We start from the raw sequence: 24,521 nt of genomic DNA on the forward strand, positions 1-24,521 counted from the left end.
GACAGCTTATTTCTGAGAAAGACTTAACAGCTTTAAGATAGAGATTGATAGGCAGTTAAAGTCTCACCCCAATGTTGAATGTTGCCAATATCACAAGAGTAATTCAGCAAAATATAGCCATGCTCATAAATTGTTTTATCACAGCTTGTGAATGGACAAATGCTATTCTCATCTGAGGTGGGTTGACCCTAGCTGGATGCCAGGTACCTACTGAAGCCACTCTCTCACTCCCCCTCTGCAGCTGGACAGGAGAGAGAAAAAAAAAACAGCTAAGGATTCATGAGTTGAGATAACAGCTGGGAGAGGTCACTTATGGGTTACTTTCATGGGCAAAACAGACTCAAAGTGGGGATAATACTTAAATTTATTACTAACAAGATAAGAGCCAAAGAGTGAGGAAAAAAAACAGTCTTAAAAACACCTTCCCCCCACCCTTCCTTCCTCCCATCTTCTCCCTTCCCCCCCCCAGTGGTGCAGGGGGACAGGGAATGGGGGTTTCGGTCAGTTGTTGTTTCTGCCGCTGCTCAGAGAGAGGAGCCCTTTCCCTGCTCCCGTGGGGTCCCTCCCACAGGAGACAGTCCTTGATGGACCTCTCCAGCGTGAGTCCATCCCTCAGGCAGCAGTTCTTCCCAAACTGCTGTCACGTGGGTCACTCCTCCATGGGGTGCAGTCCTTCATGGGTGAGCTCTACCAATGTGAGTCCCCCACAGGGGCCACAAGTCCTACGCAGGAAAAATCTGCTCCAGCGTGGGCTCCTCTCCACGGGCTGCAGGTCTCCAGCAGGACCCTGCTCCATCTTGGGCCTCCCACGGGTTCACAGCCTCCTTCATGCATCCCCCTGCTCCAGCAGGGGCTCCTCCATGGGCTGCAGGTGGGTCTCTGCACCCCGATGTTCCTCCGTGGGCTGCAGGGGCACAGCTGCTCCACCACGGTCTGCACCATGGGCTGCAGGGCCTCAGCTCCAGCTCCTGGAGCACCTCCTCCCCTTCCTTCTGCACTGACCTTGGTGTCTGCATTGTTGTTCCCATGTTCTCACTCTGCTCTTCCCTGGCTGGAATTCTTTCTGTGCCATAACCTTCTATTCTTAAATATGTTATCACAGAGGCATTACTATTACTCCTGATTGGCTTGGCCTTGGCCAGTGGCAGGAAGTCCATCCTGGATCCGGCTGGCATTGGCTCCACCAGACAGGTGGAGATTCTAGCAACTTCTTACAGAAGCCACCCCTGTAGCCCCCCCCTGCTACCAAAACCCAGCCACAGAAACCCACTACATCATCCCAGTTACTTAGTTCTTTTAGTAATCTAGCATAGCACAGAAAGGATATGGACGTGTTAGAGCAGGTCCAGCCAGAGGAGGGTCACAAAGATGATCAGAGGGTTGGAGCACCTCTACTATGAGGAAAGGCTGAGAGAGCTGGCATTGTTCAGCCTGGGAAAGAGGTGGCTTTGGAAAGACCTCACTGCAGCCTTTCAGTACTTAATACAGGACCCGTGAGAAAGACAGGAACAAACTTTTTAGTGGGGACAAGGTGTGATAGGACAAGGTGTAATGATTTTAAACTAAAAGAGAGTTGGTTTAAATAAGGAAGAAATTTTTTAGAACGTGGATGGTAGGACATTGGAACAGGTTGCCCAGAAAAGTTGTGGGTGCCCCATCTCTCAAAACATTCAAGGTCAGATTGGACTGGGCTCTGAGCAACCTGGTCTAGTTGAAGATGTCTTTGCCTATGGTGAGGGGGTTGGATGAGATAACCTTTAGAGGTGCCTTCCACCCCAAACTATTCTATGATTCTAAAGGCATGGTGAAACATAGCTCATGGGGACTTGAGTTACAAAAACCTGTTGCTTTCACATATGCACCCTGTGTCATACAAACCCTCATTAGAGGAAATAGGACTGTTTGAGGGCACACTTTGGTTCTTAAAAGCACTGCAGTAGCCCTAGAATAATTAATATGTGCATTATGTGCATATGCATCCATTTGCTCTGTAAAGCAATTGAAAATTTGCTGAGAACCAAATTATGATTATGTTACATGGTTTTATTATGAAGTGAGGGAATGTGAGAGAGGAATTTTCAACTGATGAACTGTTTTAGCACTGAAGATGATACCAAATGCGAGAGGTCTGCTTCACTTTCCTTCTTTTTCTTGTACTTTAGGTTCTTATCCACTCTCTGTACTTCCAGGTTGACTGAGATAGAAGGAGGCAAGACTGTGAGCTTTTTTGATGGCTGAAGCATATAGCTGTCAGAACTAATCATAGAATCTATGAAGATGGAGGAGTGTCTTATTCAGCTCTTAGGCCATCAGCTTGTAATCTTGGTGTTACAGCAAGAACTCCATCCAGACCTATGTTTCTGTCTTCTGACAGTCCAGCTGTCAAGTTACTGAACACTCTGGATTCCATAAATACCTTTGTGCAGTTGTATTAGAAGATTTTTTCTCAAACTAAGATTTTGACTATGGTGTGATTTGTTTGGGATTTTTTTAATGCTTGAAAATCAGATTCTGTGCTGCTTCTCTGTCTGAAGTAGTTGGTGTTTGTTTAGCACAAAGTCCTTCTTTATGATTTCTGCTTGTCACCTCTCAGTATGGTGATAATTGTCTTTGCTTTTTGTTTTTAATCTTTATTCTTGCTTCGTTACTTTTTTTTCATTTCTCAGAGATGCAACTTCTACTGTGAATCGCATGGAATCTTTGTTGCAGATAACAGATAATCACCTGCTATGAAGAATAGTCTTTTTGTTATCTTGCCTGAAGGACTGCATTAAAGATGTTTCAAGCTGCTGCACACCCTAGGATAGTTCATGAAGGAAAAAAATGGTCCTGAAGTTTCACCTTAATGTGACCTTGATTTTTATCTAAACCAACTGACTAATCTGTCTGTTTCTGACACAGGGAACTTAATAGTGTATGTATCTCTGCTTGGTTAAATTGAAACTGTTGCCTTATCCATTTTGTAGCTGTAGCCAGGCATTCTAAAAGATTAATGGTTTTCTTTAGTGCACTACTTACTATTTTCATTCTAGAGTTTATAGTGGCTGATTTAGTGTATTCTAATCAGACTTTGGTTGTCATTCTGATTTCTTTCACCCCACGAAGATACTGATAGTTGATACAGATTTACAGTAACTGTTGTATTTAGTATCTGTAGTTGCTGCTGCTGCAGCTTGTTGTGGCTTGCAAGGTTTTAAAACGTGGAAATTAAAGAAGTCCCTTGGCTTCTTTTCTCGCCAGGCATAATTTTAAATCATAGTACTAATTGATGGAAGATTGGATTTCTTGAAGATGTCTGTGTACCTATTACTGCATGACAGCTCCGTAAAACAGAGTTTGATGTACTATAGTGGTGTAAGAGTTGATGTGAAGATTTCACTTTTGATTCAGAGACCATGTCAAGCATACTTGAGACTGATAAAGAGTTCAAGTGATAACTTCTTTCTTTAGGTCAATCTCTACCATATCTTTACTGATGATATCTTTGAAAGTTTTTAAACATTTACAAAATTACTTGATTTGACTTGCCAAATAACAATCCTAATACAGCTCACAAATAAGTTCTGTGGTTGGGAAAAGTTTGTCCATGCATACAGTCTTTAGTATTTTATTTAAAATAATAAACCCTTTCTTCCCTCCTTCTCTGTTCTCCCAGAAAAGTTTCTGGCCCTTGAAATGCAAGTGAAATAAGTTTTAATTTTTACATTGTTTAGAAGGTGGTGAGTATTTAAAACAGTAGATAAAGTTGTAGAATTGTTTCAAATATGTAGTCATTGGATGGCTTCATGGTTTATAAACTTACTGAATTCCAAAGACTATACTTGTTTATATATCAATGCATTCATAGTTATGGAGCATTATAACTGATTCTTCTTTAGGAGAACTGAAATATGATGGCAGTGGTTTTAGCACTCAAAATCAGTTTATAAAAAAGAATTTTAATTTCTAATCAGCCAAACAAACTCCTCTCTTCTGAAAAGTGGTATTTCTATGCCAACTAGCACAGACCACATATATAAAGTGTCCAGTGTCTGTCAGTCAGTGCGGTGTACTGAGAGTCTTGGTGTTGTGATGCAGTAACTTTAGTTTGAAAGTACTTTAAATTTGAAAGTTGTATCTCTTATTTTGCTTATCCTTATTTCTGTTAGAATATTAATAGTTTTGAAGGGCTGGAATAGATCCATGTGTAAACTAATTCTTGGCACAAAAGAAGTTTCCTTATTTCACCCAAATCAGCACTTTACACAAAAAAGTCAAACAGGTGATTAAAATGCTGATTAAAAGTAGCTTCCAGTGCTGATAAGGGTTGCTGTAAACTGTGAATTTAAATTTTCTAATACTGTAAACTAACACTTTCTATATAGAACATTCAGATTTCTCTTTCAGCATATTTCAGAACTAATACCAAGTTACTCGTGCCCTTGGTTGAAGAAACAAACATGAATCTGCTCCACTATAAATGAAAAATCTAAGCTACTCTTCTCCAATTCTTCCACTTGGCCCAGTAACTTAGAGAAAGTTCAGTGAAAAGAACTGAAACTGTTGCCTGAACTTAAATTCTTACTTGGTTCAGGTCAATTCTAGCTGCATTTTTCTTATGGTTCACACTGTGTAACACTTACCTGTTAACACTGTTTAAAGATTTTTTTTCCTTCTCTCTCTAATTATTAATTTAATAGATTCAATAGAATAGCTAATTTCTGAAGGAATTACTGTACTTCATTTTCTAAAAAGATTGAGCACTCTATTTCTGTGGGATTAGAGAGTAGCGGTTTTACTACATAGTCCCTACATGACTTCTGTATCATACTATGGTGAAAGCAGGTTTGTCCTCAGTTCCTTACAGTATCAGTGTTGCAGCAAGCTAGTCAGTATAATTAAAATGTCTGTCTTCTGCTAACTAATGTCTTTAATGAGTCTTCTATATCCTGTGACTTCAGATATATTTCTTGCCTATATGTCTATTCAAAATTTTTTCTTAAAATGTAGAGTTTGTAACACTGATATTCTGATATTGAATAAATAGGAAAAGTGTATCACAGAATATGCTGAGTGGGAAAGGACCCACGAGGATCATCAAGTCCAAGTACTGGACCTGCACAGGACACCCCAAGAATCACACCATGTGCCCAAGTTCAAATGCTTCTCGAACTCTGTCAGGTTTAGTGCTGTGACCACTTCCCTGGGGAACCTGTTCCAGCACCCAACCACCCTCTGGGGGAAGAACCTTTTTCTAATATCCAACCTAAACCTCTCCTGACATGACTTCAGGCCATTCCTTCTGGTCCTGTCACTGGTCACCACAGAGAAGAGATCAGTGCCTGCCCCTCCTCTTCTCCCCTCATGAGGAAGTTGTAGGCTGTGATGAGTTCTCCCCTCAATCTCCTCCAGGCTGAACAGACCAAGTGCCCTCAGCCGCTCCTCATACAGCTTCCCCTCAAGGCCCTTCACCATTCTTGTTGCCCTCCTTTGGACACTCTCTAATAGCTTTACATATTACTCATACTGTGGTGCCCCAAACTGCACACAATATTCAAGTGAGGCCGCCCCAGTGCAGAGCAGAGCAGAACAATCCCCTCACTCGACCGGCTGGCGATGCTTTGCCTGATGCCCCCCAGGACATGGTTGGCCCTCCTGGCTGCCAGGGCACTGCTGACTCAGATTCAACTTGCCATTGACCAGGACCCCCAGGTCCCATTCTGTGGCACTGCTTTCAAGTGTCTCATTCCCCAGTCTGTACATACATCTAGGGTTGCCCCATCCCAAGTGCAGAATCCAACGCTTTCCCATGTTGAACTTCATATGGTTGGTGATTGCCCAGTCCTCTGATTTGTGTATTCTGAACCTGAAAATGTTCTCTGGGTGTAGCTGAAAGGAGAGATAAGGGAATGAAGATTAATATCTCTATATAAGCTTTAATCTTTTTGCGTTGTTCTGGAAATCTGCTTTATTCCTGTGAGCTGATTGAAGGTTGACTGTAATTACTTTCTGTTGCAGATGAGCCAACACGTTCCTTGAGTGGTCTTATCTTGAAGAATAACGTAAAAGCACATTTTCACAACTTTCCAAATGGGGTAACTGACTTCATTAAAAGTGAATGTCTGAACAACATTGGTGATTCCTCCCCCTTAATTAGAGCTACTGTAGGTAAGTTTGCTCTTATTAATGCATTCTTCATACTGAAAATGTTACTGATATGGGTGGGAGCTGCACTAGTGACATAAACAGTTATTAAACTCCTAAAAGTGTTTGCTTCTGATAATTATCAGATTTTAATGATACATTTCACCATATTTTAGTATTTTTCTTTACTGAGAATATAAAAAGTCACACTTTTGATTCTTATTATCTTAGAATTGATACAGCAATTCAGTTCATATTTTGTGAAATATAACTGAATGTAAGTTTCTTTGAATCTACTAAAATTGAGCTTGCTGCCAGCTTCTCAACCGAAAAACGGGAATAAGGTAAAGGTCTGACTTAACTATTTCATTACTCTGGTTACATCAAGGAAACACTTCCTTTAGTTGATTTCCTGCACCCCACTGCCCATATGCACACAAATGCACATCCCTTCAGGGAATCATCGTACTATGCATAAGGCATTCCCATAAGGAGGTTCTGTTCTTAAATACCTTCTGTCACAAAATACTAGATAAAGTGTGGTGTACATGGAATCATAAAATGGTTAAGAGACCTTAAAGATCATCTAGTTCCAGTGAGAAGTTTCTTTTTTGTTACACAAATTTCTGATTTTGTAAATACTTTGTTTTGGTATACATCTTCCATAAATTGTGCATATTTGTATTATTTTAACTTATTTCAAGGTAAAGTTGGTTTTCTGTCTGCTCTTTGAGAATATGATTTTCTCCAGTATTGTAGTAATTTTCCTTTTCTGCTCAAAAACTAGAAAAACATAAAATATATATTTGAATACTCTCAAGAAAATGGATATGGATGTCACTTCAGAAAGAAACTCAGCTTGTATCAGCTGACTCCTTATAAAATAACCTACCAGTTACTGTTCCTTTAGAACCCTTTGCTTTTTCTATACGATTCCTTCTAGAGAAAAATACTCATTTCTTAGCTTTTTCCTGCTGTCTTGTCACTTGTGAAGCTGCTTTACAATGAATTTTATTAATGGTCCATATTTATTAATGTTCCATAATGTTCCATATTAATGTTCCATGTTCCATGTCTTTGAGTGGCAGGTACATTTGGATTTCAGGTTGTAGAAGAGTCACTCTCACTTGTTTGTTCACAGGAGTTTTCAGTGGAGTACAGTGGAGCTGACTAAAGAAAATATTCTAGTTCCACTTGGATTGCTGTCTTAGGTTTGTTTGGTGACGATCTGTGGGGTAATTTTTTGAGGGAGGCAGGGATCGTTTGTTTTCAAGTAGTTACTGTTTAGTTTCTCCTGGTACAAAGTGCTTGTGGATTAGTAGCTCAGTTATTGTTCAGCTTTTACTGATCTTTGCAGGGATTTTTCAGCATATATGAACTCTGAAGATGGTAGCAACTGATGAACTATATGCTTGCATAAGCTGTTTAGCATGTGTGTTGTGCTCTCTGTTTGAATTGTTGGATCTCTGGAGCTCTCTCTCTCAGTAATGATGTTGGTCTGGTACCTGCTCGTTTCTTGGTACTACTTAGCTGTAAATATATTACTACCTACCTAGACTGGCTTCTTAGCATGAGTTGGCATGTGCAAGTTAGAGCTGCCCTTTTTGATGAGTGATTGGCTTTTGCAGTTTAAGCACTGTCAATTTAATGAGCCAATTGCAAATAAGATCTGAGGGATTCTAAGAGCAAGATGAATAAGTACATCAAAATAAAGAATCAGAGAAGATTTAATGCAGGATTCGCTCTGTGGTCTCCAGCATCTAGTACTAGCCAGATGAAAGCTGATACCTTTTGGCCAAGACAGAGGCAAGCTGACTAATCCTGTCCTTCAAAGTCACTTTGCTGAGGAGAACGAGCATGGTAATAGAGTTGATTTTAGAACTGTGACTTAGAGACCAAATGATAACTGCACATTATTGCATCCTTACTTAGCTTATCCTTATTTTAATCCCCAAAGGAGTAACAGAGTGTAACTTCTCTGTACTGTGTGGTACAGGTTTTAAAACCCTGTGTGCTGATCTTGAAATATGGATTCAAGTTCAAGCTGCATTTATGAGAAAGCACAAATTTACCAGGATATAAATGCATCTCTTTTGGAAGTACCTGCAACTGTTCTTAAAACTTGCTAAGGATTCTAGTCTAAGGCATGACCTTAGTGGTAGCTCCGTTTAAACACAAGCAGGAAAAATAGTTTGAGCATTTAAGACTAGTAGTAGGACTGGAGAGCTTCACTGCAGGAGGAAATTGAAAGCTAATGATTGCCCTCTGAGGGGAAATTTTGTTATGAAATTCAGCTTTTAAGAGTTAAGGAGTTCAGAAATCAACTTTAGGAGCTACAGGGTCTCCAAGAACCACACTCAAAATCCCAGCCTTCCCCCTGTCCTATTATTGGCATAAAAGTAATGAAGCATAGCTGCTTTTTCTTTGTGTTAAATTTTTCATTGTAGAATTGATCCTATAAACTAAGGTTACATGTAATTGAAACAGTGACATAAAAGATGTTGTCAAAACAAGTAAGCTTATGTTTTTAACAATTTCTGACATCCCTCTGGAGTTTGTTCTCTTGTGTATTTACTGCTTAATTAGCCCAGTTGCTATATTAGTTAGATTTCACATTTGTCAAGTGAAATATCAAAAGATTCTGTAATACTGTTTTGAAGTTAATTACAAATCAAAGACCATCTTTATAAAGACTTTCAGTTTCAGCTTGCTAACCGTGTTGCTTAGTATGTTGGTCAGAAGGAAGGGCCTTGTCTAGCCCAAACCTGTCAAAAAGCTTCAGGCTACTAAACTGATTTATTTCTTTACTTTGATTATTCTCTGATGCCCATATTTCTGGACCTGAAGTGTTGCAGAGAAAGCCATGAAAGTGTTGGTCTTTTCTCTGGTGTCTCTGTTCCCTGCTGGCCAAATGAAGCAGAAGGTGTGTAGGGAAAATTTCGCTTTTGGAAAATGATGCTTATTGGAAACCGATGAAGATTCTTTTTAGCATGAACATAAGTCCCTGAAACTTAGTTTTATGTGGCTGCTTCCTGATTGTTCTTAAAACCTTTTGCAAAGTGTCAAATGCTATAACAGTTGCCTCTCTAAGTTCCTGGTAGTCCGATATTACTCTCTTTTTTTCTTTGTCTCTGCCAAAGTGTCTCTTTAACATTTCAAAAGCACTAGCACAGTGTTAAATGGCTTTCCCACAGATCTGTATGGAAAGTTTGTAATGGCATGTATGATCTGAACTGCATACATCTCTGTTGCAAGGGCCAGTGGCCTCAAGTCACTTCTTGCCTATGCATCTGGAAGTATTTCCTCCTAGTTTGTCCTGTTGCTGTCTGGAATAGGCCTTTTGGAAAAACACTGAAAGTAGGTTTTGAATTCAATAGTTTCCTTCAGCTGTGAAAGCTTGGACATATTACAAATATAGCCAGAGCATTTATCATCTTCTGAAAACACTTCTAGACCTTGAAAAGATCTTCAGCCAACTCTTTTCCTAAAACTACCTATCCCTTAGAGGCTTGTAATGATTTCTGTCACATGTTAGTCCAGAGGAGGTCCAGGAATTTCATTCTTACGTTTGTTTCTGAACTTGTATTAAATGTACAAACAAACTTGTGCCAGATCTAGATCAAGTTAAAGAGACAATTTTGCAAATTAGGTGCTTTGACTAGGAGGCAAGACAGTTAATTTACTTTGTTATTTTTATAAAAGAAAAAGAAGTGGTTAAGATCTTGCATCACTAAGATGAGTATTTTCTATTAATGCATCTGGTGTTCTTTACAGGATGATAATATTCAGGAAAAATGTAGTCTTTTAAGACTCCATAGATCTCCATAGGCTTTTGGGAATCTTTTCTATTCAGTTGCAGTTATGAAGAGAACTGTATACAAACTACTTCTGGAGCTGTAAAACTGTATTTGGCGTCTGTCTTAATTTTTGTGCTTTTGTCTGTGTGAGTTCTCCAACATGTTGCATCAAAGGAAACATGATGCAAAATATTGTTTAGTTGCTGTGTGTCCTGTCCAGAATGTCCTTTGCTCTGTGATGTTGTCCTGTATTCTTGTGTATTTAACAAGAATTTTAACATTTTATTCCAAAGAAAAATGATATGTTGTGATTAGCTCAAAGAAAAAGCTTGGGAAGCTTTTCCCATCACTTTTCACTTGAGAGATTACTGGCTGTAGTAGTATCAAGTTCTTCTATGTTCATACTCCTTAGCAGTAACTTCCAGTAGCAGAATGGATTATGCTACCTGTTTCATTTTGTGTTGAGGCAAAATGAACTCATACAAACTCAGTCCTAGTTTTATAAGCTACCTTCCCTGTTCTTGTCACCTAATTAGTTTTTCCTGGGATTTCTGGAAACAGAATTAGTGACTCTCTGAGCTGACCTGTCTGTTTGCTGGATCTCACAGCCCATAACTGGATGACTTGCCTGTGTTTAAGCTCTTTTTAGGTATCTTGGTCTTAGAATCTGTCCTTAATATTCTATGTAAACACAGTAGAGTTGTGAACACATGGTTGTAAATTTATTTGACAGATTGGCGCATTGATGCTTTTGTATCATCACAAACAAGAGGTGACTTGAAGTGGATACTCTATATTGAAGGTCCAGACTTGCACAGTGTTTAGTAAATTTAGAGCCAAAGTTGCCCTGCCATGTTTTTTATTATTATTTTATATACATATATATGTGTATAAATGTTGTAAATTATTATTTCCTTAAGTGAAATTACTTTGTGCTTCATTTCTAATGTCTGAGCCCTTCATGGTAGCAGGAAGGAACAACCCACCTTTGCTTTTCAAAGCCCTTCAAGTAACGTGTGCAATTAAATGTGCTTCCTTTTTTTATGCATGCCAGTTTTTAACAAAACAAGAAATCTCTTAAGTCCTACAATATCTGAGAGGAGAAAAATAAGAAAAATTGATATGAACAATGTGAAAGTATGTGAGATCTCATTTCCTTCATTATTCTGTTTCCTTTAGGCATTCTGATAACAACCATTGCCTCAAAAGGGGAATTACAGAATTGGCCAGAACTCTTGCCAAAGCTTTGCAGCCTGTTGGATTCTGAAGATTACAATACCTGTGAGGTAAGGAGATTTATAGAAAATTAAAAGAGTATCATCTGAATTTGATTATTTTTATCTCTCTTCACAGAGACTTTGTATAGGTATAGTATTGTGTGCATTTCTATGTGTCTTTATGTGTGTCCATGTGTTCTCCTTGGGGAATAGTGGCTCAGTTTGATACTTTCTTTTCTACCTGCAGTCCATGTTCTTACTGTTCATTCAAATGAATTTAGGTTTTTTGCATAAAAGCAGAATAAGATTGCAGATGGATAGTTAGCGTATCTCAGCTGAGAAGTGTCCTGAAGTTACTAGTCTTTTAGGCATCATCAGTGTCATTAAGTTGACCCTGAATTTTCTCTTACATAAAAGTGAGTTCATTCTTATTGTAACTTAATCTGGAAAAGTGATCTGTGATTGCTTACAATTTGAATTACTTGATATTATCTCCATGGAAGTGTATGAAACATTTTGTATAAAGTGATCCTCAGAGATGACTGATGGTCCAAGACACCATGCTTTTGTTTAGTGTTTTAGTGGTGCTTTCTCTCAGAAAAAGAAAAAAACGCTTGAAAATGGAACTCAAATTGAGTGTCATCTCTGTTTTGCCCCATAACAAATCATGAAAGGAAATACATTTATATATCTAATTAAATTGGATACTCCTGCCCCATTCTATTTATTTATCAAATAAGAGCTAGCTTTTAAACATTTTTTAAAATATGATTGAATAGATGATCATTGAACACTAAAACTAAAATTACGACTTATCCATTACTGACTCACACAGCTTGAGAGCTGGCAGATGCTGGTTTAAATAAAATGCCTTTAAGGATATTTCAGTTTAATCCATATTAAGTTAGCTGCATTTACAGTGTTAACTAGCTACATATACTGTGTTGTGCTGAAATTACCTATTGTATACAAAGTCTGAAATTTGGTGTTCTTCAGAATGTGAAAGAATATATTTATTTATTTGTTTGTTTACTTATTTATTTTTAAACAGGGTGCTTTTGGCGCTCTTCAGAAAATATGTGAAGATTCTGCTGAAATTTTAGATAGTGATGTGTTGGATCGGCCACTCAATATCATGATACCTAAGTTCTTGCAGTTTTTCAAGCACAGCAGTCCAAAAATACGGTAGGTTTATATATTGTGCTTACCTGTAGACTTTATGTTTAAATTTTATTTACATGAGCAGCAAGGCTGCTATTTTGTAGAGCTGCTTAAAACCTGCTTTGTTTTTTTTAAATAACCTGCAGAGATCGACAAAGATTCCATGCATCAGTAATTTCCACGTTTGTCTGCTTGGTTAATGCAACAATCTCCCCTCCCAATGATTTTGAAAATCAAATTGTTTCCTTAAAGTTTTTGCATATTATTATGAAAAATTCAATGCTGGGGTTTGCACTTAATATTCTGATTAGAAATAATAATTTTGCATTCCTTTTGTAATGGCTTCAGCAATAGGAGAGTAAAAATTCTTTTGCTGACAAAAGTTTCTGAGCTTTGGTGAAAAAAGTTCTGCTTTTAACTGAACTTTCAGCTGAATCAAATTGAATGGGCTCATCATCTTTTCACTGTAAAACTATATTAAATCTCTCTAAAATAACAGCGTGGAAGAAAAATTCCAGAATTAAATTGTTATTTCTAATATTCATTACAAAGAACAGTAGCCAGAGTGCCTCTGCTGCAAAAAAAGCTAACAGCATCCTGGGCTTGAGTATTGCCATCTCGTTAAGGAAGGTGATCCTTCCCTTCATCTTCCAGATGAGGCCACACCTGAAGTACTGTGTCCAGTTCTGGACAGTTCAGTGTGAAAGAGACATGGATATACTGGAAAGAGTTCAACAGAGGTCTGAGGAAAGGCTGAAAGAGCTGAGACTCATCAGTGTGTGTAAATACCTGAAGAGAGGGAGGAAGAAAAGACATGTCCGGGCTCTTTCCAGTGGTGCCCAGTGACAGAACCAGAGGCAGTGGCCACAAACAGAAACTCAGAAGGTTCCCTCCGAACATCAAACCCACCTTTTTACTGTGAGAATGATCAAACCCTGGCACAGGTTGCCCAGAGAGGTGATAGAGTCTCTATCCTTGGAGATATTCAATAGCCAGCTGAACATGGTCCTGGGCAACTGGCTGTAGGTGGTCCTGCTTGAGCAGGGGGGTTGGACCAGATGATTTCCAGAGATGCATTCCAGCCTCAGCCATTCTGTGATTCTTAGTGATTCTGTGAAATGTGTTTTTAACTCCTGTTTGAAAATTATATTGAAAAATTCAGCAACTTGGAGGTGGCAATTCTTTATTGCCAAGAGTGGTAGATAGTGAAGACTTAAGAGGAAGACTATAACTTAGAATGTATCATGCTACGATTCTGATAGGGTTGAGAAATTTACCTATAAAAGATGCGCACTGAGAATAATATGTAATAAAGTGCGAACTTGGTCTTGTGGAAAGATAAAACTTAGTAAGTTTCACAGAATATTCTGAGTTGTAAGGGACTCACAAGAATCATCAAGTCCTGCTCTTACATGATTGGCCCATACAAGGATCAAACCCATGACCTTGGTGTTCTTAACATCATGCTCTAACCAACTGAGCTAATCTCATAATCTCCCTTCTGGAGCTGGGAGAGATGGAGAAAACATGCTTCTTTCCTTACTACATTAAACAGTCTCTCACTTCTTTCTTATGCTACAAGGTTCCTGGCTTTGAGACTGTTAACCAGTTTCAAATTTAAAGCAGGCTACCTGCTGACCCATACCCTAGTTTGAGTACATAGTGCTGTGGTATGAAAAGGACTAGTAGTGTCAGTACAATAATACCTTATATTTAAATCTATCGAAAGACAACTTTTGAACAATGTTTTATGAGACAGTCTTCCAAGAAATGTCTGAACAGAATAAAAGTTTAGAGTTACACTAGTAAAAATACTGTAATGAATCTTCAAAGGGCGTTAGAGGTAGTTTTGCCTTGTGCCTCTGCTTTGAGAATTTGACTTTTGTGTCTGAGAATGAAAAAGACATGGAAGTAATGGCTTTACATGAAATGGAATAGAATAACAATGCTTTGTTTTTTAGAATATTTCTACCATGAGTATGTATCCTACTATGAGTGTGGGTTTGTTCTAAGCTATAGTTACATTGTTGACACATATTAGTCTCACTAAATTCTAAAAATATTGCAAAGGAAGTTGCATACTTAGCAGCGAAGAAGGTCTTGCTTAAATTTCACCATGTTGACTTGTATGGAATTATTAATATCTGAGAAGATTACAATCATAATATAACCGAAAAGAACATCATTACATACTGTTCAGAACAAATGTGCCAGCCATAGTCATCCTGCCCTGTTTTCTTTCTACTGAATAGTTTATTTTAAAATATTTATTAGGTATTTCAGAGTATAAGACAGTATTTAAAATGAGGTTTAGTATTTTGCTTGGTTAGACTACAGATATGTAGATTTATTCTCTCTTGCCATTAGAAGGTATTTGTTTAATGTTTTTGCTGCCTTTGTACGGTTTAAAAATGTTTTTAATTCATGAAAATATGTATTTTAACTGTTCCATTTGTAGGTCTCATGCTGTGGCTTGCGTCAATCAATTTATCATCAGCAGAACTCAAGCTCTTATGTTGCACATAGATTCTTTTATTGAGGTGGGTGTGTATTCTTGGTTGGAGTTAAGTCAAGTGACTATCTGATTTATCAGGAATTTTGAACTGTGTTTTACAACCACCTCTGCCCTAAACTCCCCATTTTTGGTTGCCCATTCTTAGTTTCAGTCCCCATGGATTGAAGTTCATTCTGTATGCTTGTGCTCAGAGGTAACCACTCAGTAAGCCCAAAAAATAGACTTATTTTGAAAGATGTTTCATTTTCATAAATAGGGTAAGCTCTTGCTGTGTAAAGGTGGAAAAGTAATGACAATGGTCTGTCTCTTACCTGTCCTGGAAAGTGCATGTCACTGGGCCTGTTTGTCTGTCTGAATACTGCTACTAAACAAGGATGAGAAGGATTCTGAGTTATCTAGACTATTTGATTTGCTACTCTTATGTACTGACACAATTCTCTGTTTACTGATAGAATTTACATTTAGAAGAAAAAAAATAATCCAGGAAGTACTGTTCTTGTGCTGTTGTTAATACTACACAGTGTCATGGTTATGTGTAAAATATGTTGGGAGTGTGAAGAGTTAATTTGAGTTAATACATCTTTAAGAAATAAAATAGTATTCTGAGGTGTGGGGTAGGCAAGTACAGAAGTATATATTTGCATACTTTAGTTTGCCAGCAGTGTCAATTTTAATAGAAATTGAACTTGATGAATAGAGGCTTTTCAACTGTTACGGTTTCCTAACAGAATCTTTTTGCACTGGCTGGTGATGAGGAGCCTGAAGTACGCAAAAATGTTTGCCGTGCTCTGGTAATGTTGCTGGAAGTTCGGATGGATCGCCTTCTTCCTCATATGATTAGTATAGTTGAGGTGAGTTTAATTTTCTAGATTGCCTGCAGATTCCCCTGTTTGGTATTGCGGAAGTATTAACAAATAAAAACCATTTATCAGAACAGCTATGTTACTCTTCCTTCAAGACTGAGATTGCAAAAATTTCTTTTTATCTAATTGCCAACTTGACACTGTGTTTGACAGGCAGTGCATATGGCAGTTGTTTATTCTTCTTTAAAATAATTATCCTAAATGACTGGGATCAAAGTTAAGGCATTGCTTGACCCTAAATGAGAAGATTGTGTTAAAAATCTAGCACTGGTGCTGGTACTGCCCCAGTTTACATGTTGAAGCTGTCACTTTTTTGGATGTGTAACATAACAAGGATAAGGCATGTTATTTTATATAGCTGAGGTACTCTTTGAGCTACTAATGAATAAGTTCTAACTTAAATATTTATTTTTATATTGTGTAGTACATGCTTCAAAGGACCCAGGACCAAGATGAAAATGTGGCTTTGGAGGCTTGTGAGTTTTGGCTGACTTTGGCTGAACAGCCAATTTGTAAAGATGTATTATGTCGGCATCTTACTAAGTAAGTATTAAGCATTACAACTCATTAAACTTAAAACTTCAGTTGACTTGTTCCTGGTTACTCTTTTATAGAGACTGTATCTAACTTGCAGTATATTTAGACGAATTTTCCTATAGCTAGTTCTTGTGCATAGTATAATTGAAAAGACTTCTGAAGATTTCAGACCCTGTGAACTCCAGAAACAACTTAACTGTGTCACTGTAGTGCTTTACCTCAAATTTAATAAGCTGTTAAGCTTCCCATGGATGCAAAGATATGCTAACATGCACTTACGCTCAAATAAACGTCTGCAAATGACATTACTTGTAATACCTTGTGCACCATGAACGTGTTGTCTTGACTACTGCTGATGTGGGCATCTCTGTGCAATGCTTCTATGTGCATAGTTGTGTAAAAAGTTCCTCGTTTTAAAAAGAGCGTAAGACAGCATGACATGACTTGGATTTAGGAATCAATTTTATATCAATTACTATTGCAATTTAAACTTGAAGAAAGCATGTAGTATTTGTTCCTTCATACTTCTGCAGCCTGATAGTAGTTTAAGTTTCAAATATTAGTTTTTCTAACTTTCAAAAAGTTATCCTATGCCTCAAAATATAGAACGTTGATTGAATGGGAATGAATATCCATGTGTGAAGTGTAAACACCTGCATGTCTGCAACGGTGCTTGTAACTTTCTCCAAACTAATCTGAAGTCTTTTACAACAGGAAATTAATTCTTCAGTGTTGCCAGCAAATGAATACTCTTTCTTTTCATGTATGCACAGAACATCTTTGAAATTAGTAAAGACTCTCAAGATTTTGAATGGAAGAACAGAATGACAGACTGAAGGGGGCACATTCTTCTCAGCAAAAATAAGCACTGTAGATGTGAAGTAAATAAAAAAAAAAAGAAGGAAAATTCCAGTTTCTATAAGCAATGAAAGCAGAACACGGCACTGTAGCAGAGAAGGAATAGAATTAAAAACAGGAGAACCAATGTTATGAGAAATGATTTTTAAATTTTAAAATGGTCTTACTTAGTTTCTAGTTTTGTAGTTCAAAAAGCAAAAGAATGATAGCACCGTTCTTGAGTCCACCTGTTCCCTTCCCAACACACATTATGTAGTTAATGACTGCATTATATAACTGTATAATTATACAATATATAATATATGTAACACTAAGAGTTAATAACTATTAGTATTAAACCTCTTTTGGCTACATGAACATTGACACTGCAACACCATCATACTGAATTTTTAAAGAAAACTTTTTAAAAAAAGCTTTAGAAGATTTTTCTAGACAAACAATTTAATAAGAATAATATTACATTTTTTTCCCATGATCTTTTAATGCCATGTGTGTTGAAGGCAGGTTTTTTTGGTGACTTCTCTTTGCGTAGGGAGCTATATAAGTTTGTCAATACTTGATGATAATCTTAAAATTTTGTACACTAAATTAAAAGTGGGACAAGATTTTCTTAAAACATGTTCCTGTGATATCTAACATCTTGTTCTATTTTATGCTTGTAGCCTTTATTATAAAACGGATACTTCGCAAAGTATGCTGCAGAAAAGCCAATGAATTAGTGATAATGTCTATACTTGCTATTCCTTCATTCAAAGTTTAGAACATAATGTGCCAGTGCAATGTGTGAATATTAGTGCAAGCCTTGCACCTTCAAAAACAATCATCCTCAGCTGCAGAATATAGCAAGATTGAGTCTGTCACTGTTGCTGGGTCATCCACTGTCATTAGCTTCTTTTGGCTTGTAATACATATTTTTATGGATTTTTTTTTTTGTTGTGATGAATGTGTTTCTATGTGAAATATTTTACTTTTTTCCCTTAGTACTTTTTTAGCTATGCATCTGTATGGTTGGAGTCCCATAATCATAACCAGTTTAATATCGAAATAAAACCTAATACAGATTAGCCAAGATTTCTGCAATGTTTTACTGAAGTAGTCACAAAGTGATAGGAAGACTTAATGTAGTTAGGCTTCCATATTTAACAGTAATGAGGTAGAGTCTTCATCCACAAGTAAATGAAGTGACAAGTAGTATTAAGTCAAGAGTCACATATATCATGTATATTATAGGAGTTGGAATTCTTACTGAAAACCTATAGATGTAATTTTTGAAAGGTGCTTCAGAATAAATTCATCAGTTGTGCCAGCTGGCTACTTCTGTTTGAAATTAACACTTCTTCTCATTACAAAGTATTGCATAATTTTATGACATGGAGCTTGGTTCAGGTACTAGCTTTTGTTCAGGTACTAGCTAAGGTTTTTCTTTTGGGTTGGGAGGTGAGGGTTACAACCAAAATTATGGTCTGTATAGCTGAAAACTGGCTTGCTTTTTTATGTGTTATTTTAACATGCATAAATATTTCTTTGTAGGCTGATACCTGTGCTGGTAAATGGTATGAAATATTCAGAGATTGATATTATTCTGTTGAAGGTGAGTATCAGTTTCATTTACTCTAGAGGAATAGCTGGTTAGCTTCTGACTTATAAAGCAGAATGATTCAGATCAGAATGGGTAGATCTGGCCTACCATCTGTTCAATGGAAAATTAGCTTTCTGGGGCAAGGTATGCTGTTCCAAATACTAAATACAACTGCTGCTATGTTTGTTGGAAAATAATCTGTGGCTCTCCTGCTTTGCCCCAGTCCCCGCTTACCCAATTTAGGCAGAGCTGGGATACTATTACCATGAACTACTTCAAGAATGCAGCCTAAAAAAATGTTGAGAATTAGTGCTAATGGCTTCCAGATTGAATACATGGCTTTTTTCATGACCGTGTTTCAGAATATGTCTGTGTACCAGAATTTCTCTATTATTTCTTTCTACTTCATTCCCATTGAGTAATTTTGTAACAAGAAGGATACTTTGTGGGTGAGAGTATCTCTCTTGCTTGTATCTTCTGTCCTCTTTCTGGTAAATTCGTCAGGAGAACATAGGAGCACTGGCATTTTGATAGTTGGGCAGCTCAAGTGGGATGTGAATCTTATATACTTACAAAGTCTTGGACTAAAACTACATTGTTAACTTCCTTGAGCAATGTGGTTGGACTAGTTTATCTGATAAAACAATTTGATGACAGGGGGATGTTGAAGAAGATGAAGCTATTCCAGACAGTGAGCAGGACATAAGGCCTCGTTTTCATCGTTCAAAGACGGTGGCTCAGCAACATGAAGAGGATGGTATTGAAGATGATGACGATGATGATGATGAACTTGATGATGATGATACTATTTCTGACTGGAATTTAAGTATGTCAAAGTAATGTGTAAAATATTTTGAAATAGATCAATGTGCATAATACAGGAACCACAGTAAGAGAAGTTTGTGTGTAGGAATACTGAGTCTTTGTTTTTGAATACAGAAAGAATTATCTGCTGACATAATTGGTCGATGTGTTGGAGGGGGTCTTTCAAATGACACTTTGAATTTGTAGCTGCATTGGCAAAAGCTATCCATCTGAAAGCTTATTTTTTAACTTCAATATGGCAGGTTGAGCTAAAAATATTTAGCTGATGCAATTCAATGGAGCTTTTGGACTTAGAATTTTAATTCTATGAGATAATAAAAATCATGTATCACCTGTTTAACATCAGTTAAACATTAATCAGTGGAGCAAGCTTAATGATGCTTTCTTTAATTTCAGTCTTCTCTCTAATATTGATTTGTGTTTTGTTTTGGGTTTGTTTTTAATTCCCTATGTGAACATGCTTCTACCTATGGCCATTACTGGTAGTTCTTTATCATGAGAGGAATTTGCTTCTGACCAGAATACAGTACCGTAGTTATGAAGAGAGGAGATAGCTGTGAGGAAACCAGAATTCTGGTGGCCTCTGTGTGTGTCATAGGACCTTTCAGCTAAGAGGCCATGTTGTAAGGAAAGAAAATGCCACAAACTGGTTTTTAAGTTGTGAAATTTTGACAAATCTGATTTGAATATGTTTTGGAAACGACCTCACTGTGGAATAATGTTCTGAGATTTGGACATAGCCACATTTTTTTTTCCCAAGGCCACAAGTTTTCACAACAGGTGAACATACCTTCAGGATTATGATTAAACAATTTAGAAATGTATTTGGAGAATTATTATTGTTGTTGTTGTAGAAAAAATGAGTGCAAATATGCTTGTTTCTGTAAAGCCACTTTTTGGGGAAAAAAATAGTTTTAGGTTCCTAGTGCTGTTCTTGTCACTGCTGTAAATAGAGATTGCAGAATTAAATACATATTTTCTGAAGAAGATAGCTCAAATGAATAAGGTGCCCTGTGATGCACAGTTTTGATTAAGATGGTGAGAAGGCTGAAGTTGTTCTGAAATAGTGGCCTGGAAGAGAAATAGCAGAGCAGTTTAGAAATCTGTGATAAGAAATGTTATCTGGATTTCAGAAAATTTTTGTTATCTAAAAATCAGGATTGTGTGCCCTATTTCTTATCCAGTGTTCTATATCTGACTTCCCATTTGAACAGAGAGGAAGCATCAGCACAGCTTGACAATAAGAAGCATTGCTTACTGATGAGACCAGTGTGATCCACTGGAGAGATTAAGAAGGAACTGATATTATAATAATAATGACTTTCAAAGATCTGTGGCTTTGCACCAGAGCACGGTGGATCACTGTGTTGTAATGAAATGGAAGTATCTTTCTTCCTAATGCACTGAGAATCCACTGGCAGCTCAAAATAAGGATTATATTGCCTAACTACAATTATTGGTATAATAAGCAGAGATTAACACTGTTAATTCCCTTCAGGGAAATGTTCTGCTGCTGCTTTAGACGTCCTAGCCAATGTATTTCGTGATGAACTTCTGCCACACATCTTGCCCCTGTTGAAGGAATTGCTCTTCCACCCTGAGTGGGTAGTTAAAGAATCTGGTATCCTTGTTCTTGGCGCAATTGCTGAAGGTAAGGCAACAGTGCATATCAGGTTACTGATTTTTTAATTGGTTCTAAAGCAGCTCAGATGAATTTACTTACGCAAACAAGTATATGTTCTTAGCTGGTTTAGTTTCAGTGATTAATCTCAAGATCTACTAGTAGATGACTGCAGTTATTTAATTGTTAATTTTCAAATTTATGCATGTTTAGGAGGCTAAATTGATTACATAATTTCTTTTATTTCTCCATGTCTTAACTCTGCAGCATACAATTGTTGATCACTCACAAAATACTACCTTGATTTCGTAGAAGATATTTTTTTAGAAATGTTTTTCAGAAATGGAGAAGACTGCTCCTGTGACTTCAGTACCCTAAGCTGCCTTTTGTGTATGGTTCCCCAATTAAAATAGGAGAACTTCCATTCCTTTTTACTTACTCACAGCCTTGTTTGGCTTTTTGCCTGAAGTTTCAGCATCTCTGTCAGCATCTTTCGCAGGCCGAAGAAGTACATTTGGGTCCATGCCTGGATTATCTTTCTTTTCCCACGGTGTCTGATGAACCTACTTTTTTTGTTGTTACTAGAAAACTTTTTACTTGGTTTTGATTTTAAGTCAAGCAAGTGAAAGTTAGTATTTCTAGCAAATCTCAGTGTATTACTGCCCTTGCTTACTTGAATGGTGTAGCTTTTATTGGTGGTCAGTATTTGTATGATATTAGGAAAAAATAAGAGGAAATTTAAATTTCTTAAGTATTCCTTTTTAATGTGATGATTTCTTGTCAAGCCATAGTCTCTATTTGTTTTCTCGCTTACTCTGAGTAGACTGATGTAAAAACCTTCATTTTATTTGAATGTACTTGCTATACTACATTTAATAAAGCAGAATTTCTGGAGACTGAGTAGAATTGTAATAGAAAGCACTGAAGTAAAATTGTAATAGAAATGAATATAAGTTTAATTGGACGTTTTAATTATTGTTTATGTAAGGTTTCTTTTTAGGACTTTATATAAATTAGGTAGACTTGCTTTGTATATTGTGAAAATATCAGTTAACTTTGCATATTGTGCATAGAGCGAAAGTATATCTCTTAAAGGAAACAGAAAACCATAGAACTTTTCGTTAATTCTGGTGCTGCAATAGCTGTATTTTTCCTTCTAGGCTGCATGCAGGGTATGATTCCATATCTTCCAGAGCTAATCCCTCACCTTATTCAGTGCCTCTCTGACAAAAAGGCTCTTGTGCGCTCCATTACATGCTGGACTCTTAGTCGCTATGCACACTGGGTAGTTAGTCAACCCCCAGACACATACTTGAAGCCATTAATGACTGAGTTGCTAAAGCGTATCTTGGATAGCAACAAGAGAGTACAAGAAGCTGCCTGCAGGTAAGCCAAAGCTTAAGCAAAAATAACTATCCATGACAGAGCTTTTTTTTCCATGGGAAGCTATTTTTCATGCCCTTATCAATGAATGCATGACTCCATTTCTAGCTCTTAATGTATTTCTTTCTCTTAAAATGGGGTATAGGCAGCTGCTTCTGAAGTAGTCACAACTTTCTCCCAAGTTGTAATAACCTGAAAAAAGTTAACTTGTATTTCTCTTATCCACTTTGTTTTCAGAGTATATGAACCACCAACCTAAATAATTTATTGTAGTAAATTTGCTGTTTGTGATGCTTCTTTGTTTTCAATATATGATGTTTCATTTATAAGAGATTTGGCTTTTTTTAATATGCCTATGAACAGATTGAAGTGGAAAACTATCCTGTGGTTGGAGTACTGGTACTGTTTGTACTTAGCTCAGTATTACGGAAATATTTGAGTTATGATTATTTCAAAGGTTATTAACTTTCTCTCAAAGAGAGATCCTGGGAGATAAGATTGCATTCTTCCCCTTGTCTATTTATATTAAAAAAAAAAAGAAGAAGAATTAATGGCTTCATTAGTGCACATAACATTAATGAAATGGGAATGGGTGCATCCCTTGTGCAGGTAGCTCATCAAATAAAATTTGTACATGTCAGTTTTTGTGAGACCAGAGTGTACACAGCAAACCTTTAAGAAGGTTTCTTCATAAAGCAGAGTTAGATCCTCATCTGAACAGATTCTTAACACTTGAAACATGTAATAATGATAGTAATGCTAAAAATGATGATGATGATAGCATCTACCCCCAAATATCAGTAGTGCCTAAGGACTGAGTTCAGAGTTCTTGTGCTAAGCTCTGCACAAAAGGGGTGAATGTATCCTTGCCTGAGAACAGATACAATGAATTCATGAAATGTATTTAATAAGATTTGAGTATTAAACAGTGTTTCCTTTTTGTCTCCAAACCTTTTCAAGCCTTGGGCTAGCAAATTTGGGGACCTTTACTGTCTGTTCTATTAATTCTATTTAACAACAAAAAACAAAACAACCCCCCAAAACAGAAAACAAACAAAAAAACCCAGCAAAACAAAGACAAAGCAACAAAACAACCAGCCAACCAACAAAAAGAAATCCCCAAGTACCCTACATCTGTTCAAACTTTCCTTGTCCAAAACATAGTTGAAAATCTGCATTTAGTTGAACACTGTGTTCGACTAGCTGTGTTGTAGTTGTTAAATAACCTCATATGATGCTTATGAAGGATGTAAAAGGGGACCTGGAAACAAAGTAATAAGAAATATAGAATAGAAATATTAAAAATAACAGTACATCTGATTTTTTTTTAATTAAAAGTTTGATATCAGACTTAGAGCCTGTTTTGAGATACTTTCTTTAGAGCACGAATTCATTAAAATTACTGTTTCAGCTAAAAATAAAGTGCCTGAGAAACTTCACTGTAAGGAAGATGCAGAGCCATTACAAGTCAAAACATTTACTAGCTTTCTAAATTGTGAGGAAATAAAATAAATGTTCTTGGACAGCAACAAAAAGCTGCATCTCAACAGTGACTAGTTGCATAGATTGTTAATGTCTACCAAATTGAAGACTGGTCATAGGACAATGTATGTTTTTGTTACTAACTTCTGTATGGTAGCAGATGTCTAATGTTCATTTCTGTATTATGGAGAAACTGCTCCTTTTGTTGATGACACCCAAAATGATACTCACTGAAAAATGTTTTCTTGCCCATGTTGTATGCCTTTCCAAAAGAATACACTTCATAATAATATAATAAAATAATAAAGAAAGAAAGAATGGTAGCCGCTGAGTTTTGACAGTTCCATTGTGTTAAGAAAAAGGCATTTCTGTATTTGGCAGCATACAAGTAGGGGATTGTTCACCTCATGCAGTGATGTATGCATTTTAGTACAGGGACAGACTAATAATAATCTTGTTGACATAAGCTAGGCCAATAAATCTTCAATAGGTCGTTTCTTTTCCTTTGCTTAATGTTTCTCTGAAGCAGCATCTCTAGTTTGTGCAGATTTTTTTTGTTT

At 37.0% G+C, this 24,521-nt stretch overlaps 1 protein-coding gene across 3 annotated transcripts in view; it reads left to right on the forward strand.

The window, feature by feature from the left end:
* TNPO1 (transportin 1) overlaps window positions 1–24,521 on the forward strand; it is a 69,855-nt gene that overhangs the window by 29,145 nt on the left and 16,189 nt on the right. For all 3 annotated transcript variants that reach the window (XM_051788385.1, XM_051788384.1, XM_051788386.1), the window contains 10 exons: window positions 5,998–6,147; window positions 11,100–11,206; window positions 12,189–12,322; window positions 14,757–14,838; window positions 15,542–15,664; window positions 16,101–16,219; window positions 18,602–18,662; window positions 19,308–19,476; window positions 20,974–21,126; window positions 22,257–22,482. In XM_051788385.1, coding sequence (XP_051644345.1) covers window positions 5,998–6,147; window positions 11,100–11,206; window positions 12,189–12,322; window positions 14,757–14,838; window positions 15,542–15,664; window positions 16,101–16,219; window positions 18,602–18,662; window positions 19,308–19,476; window positions 20,974–21,126; window positions 22,257–22,482 — 1,324 coding nt within the window. The remainder of the gene's footprint in view (window positions 1–5,997; window positions 6,148–11,099; window positions 11,207–12,188; window positions 12,323–14,756; window positions 14,839–15,541; window positions 15,665–16,100; window positions 16,220–18,601; window positions 18,663–19,307; window positions 19,477–20,973; window positions 21,127–22,256; window positions 22,483–24,521) is intronic.

This window comes from Manacus candei, unplaced genomic scaffold (assembly GCF_025592945.1).
Source record: "Manacus candei isolate 608988 ecotype Guabito, Panama unplaced genomic scaffold, ASM2559294v1 h1tg000024l, whole genome shotgun sequence".
NCBI classification, from domain to species: Eukaryota; Metazoa; Chordata; class Aves; order Passeriformes; family Pipridae; genus Manacus; species Manacus candei.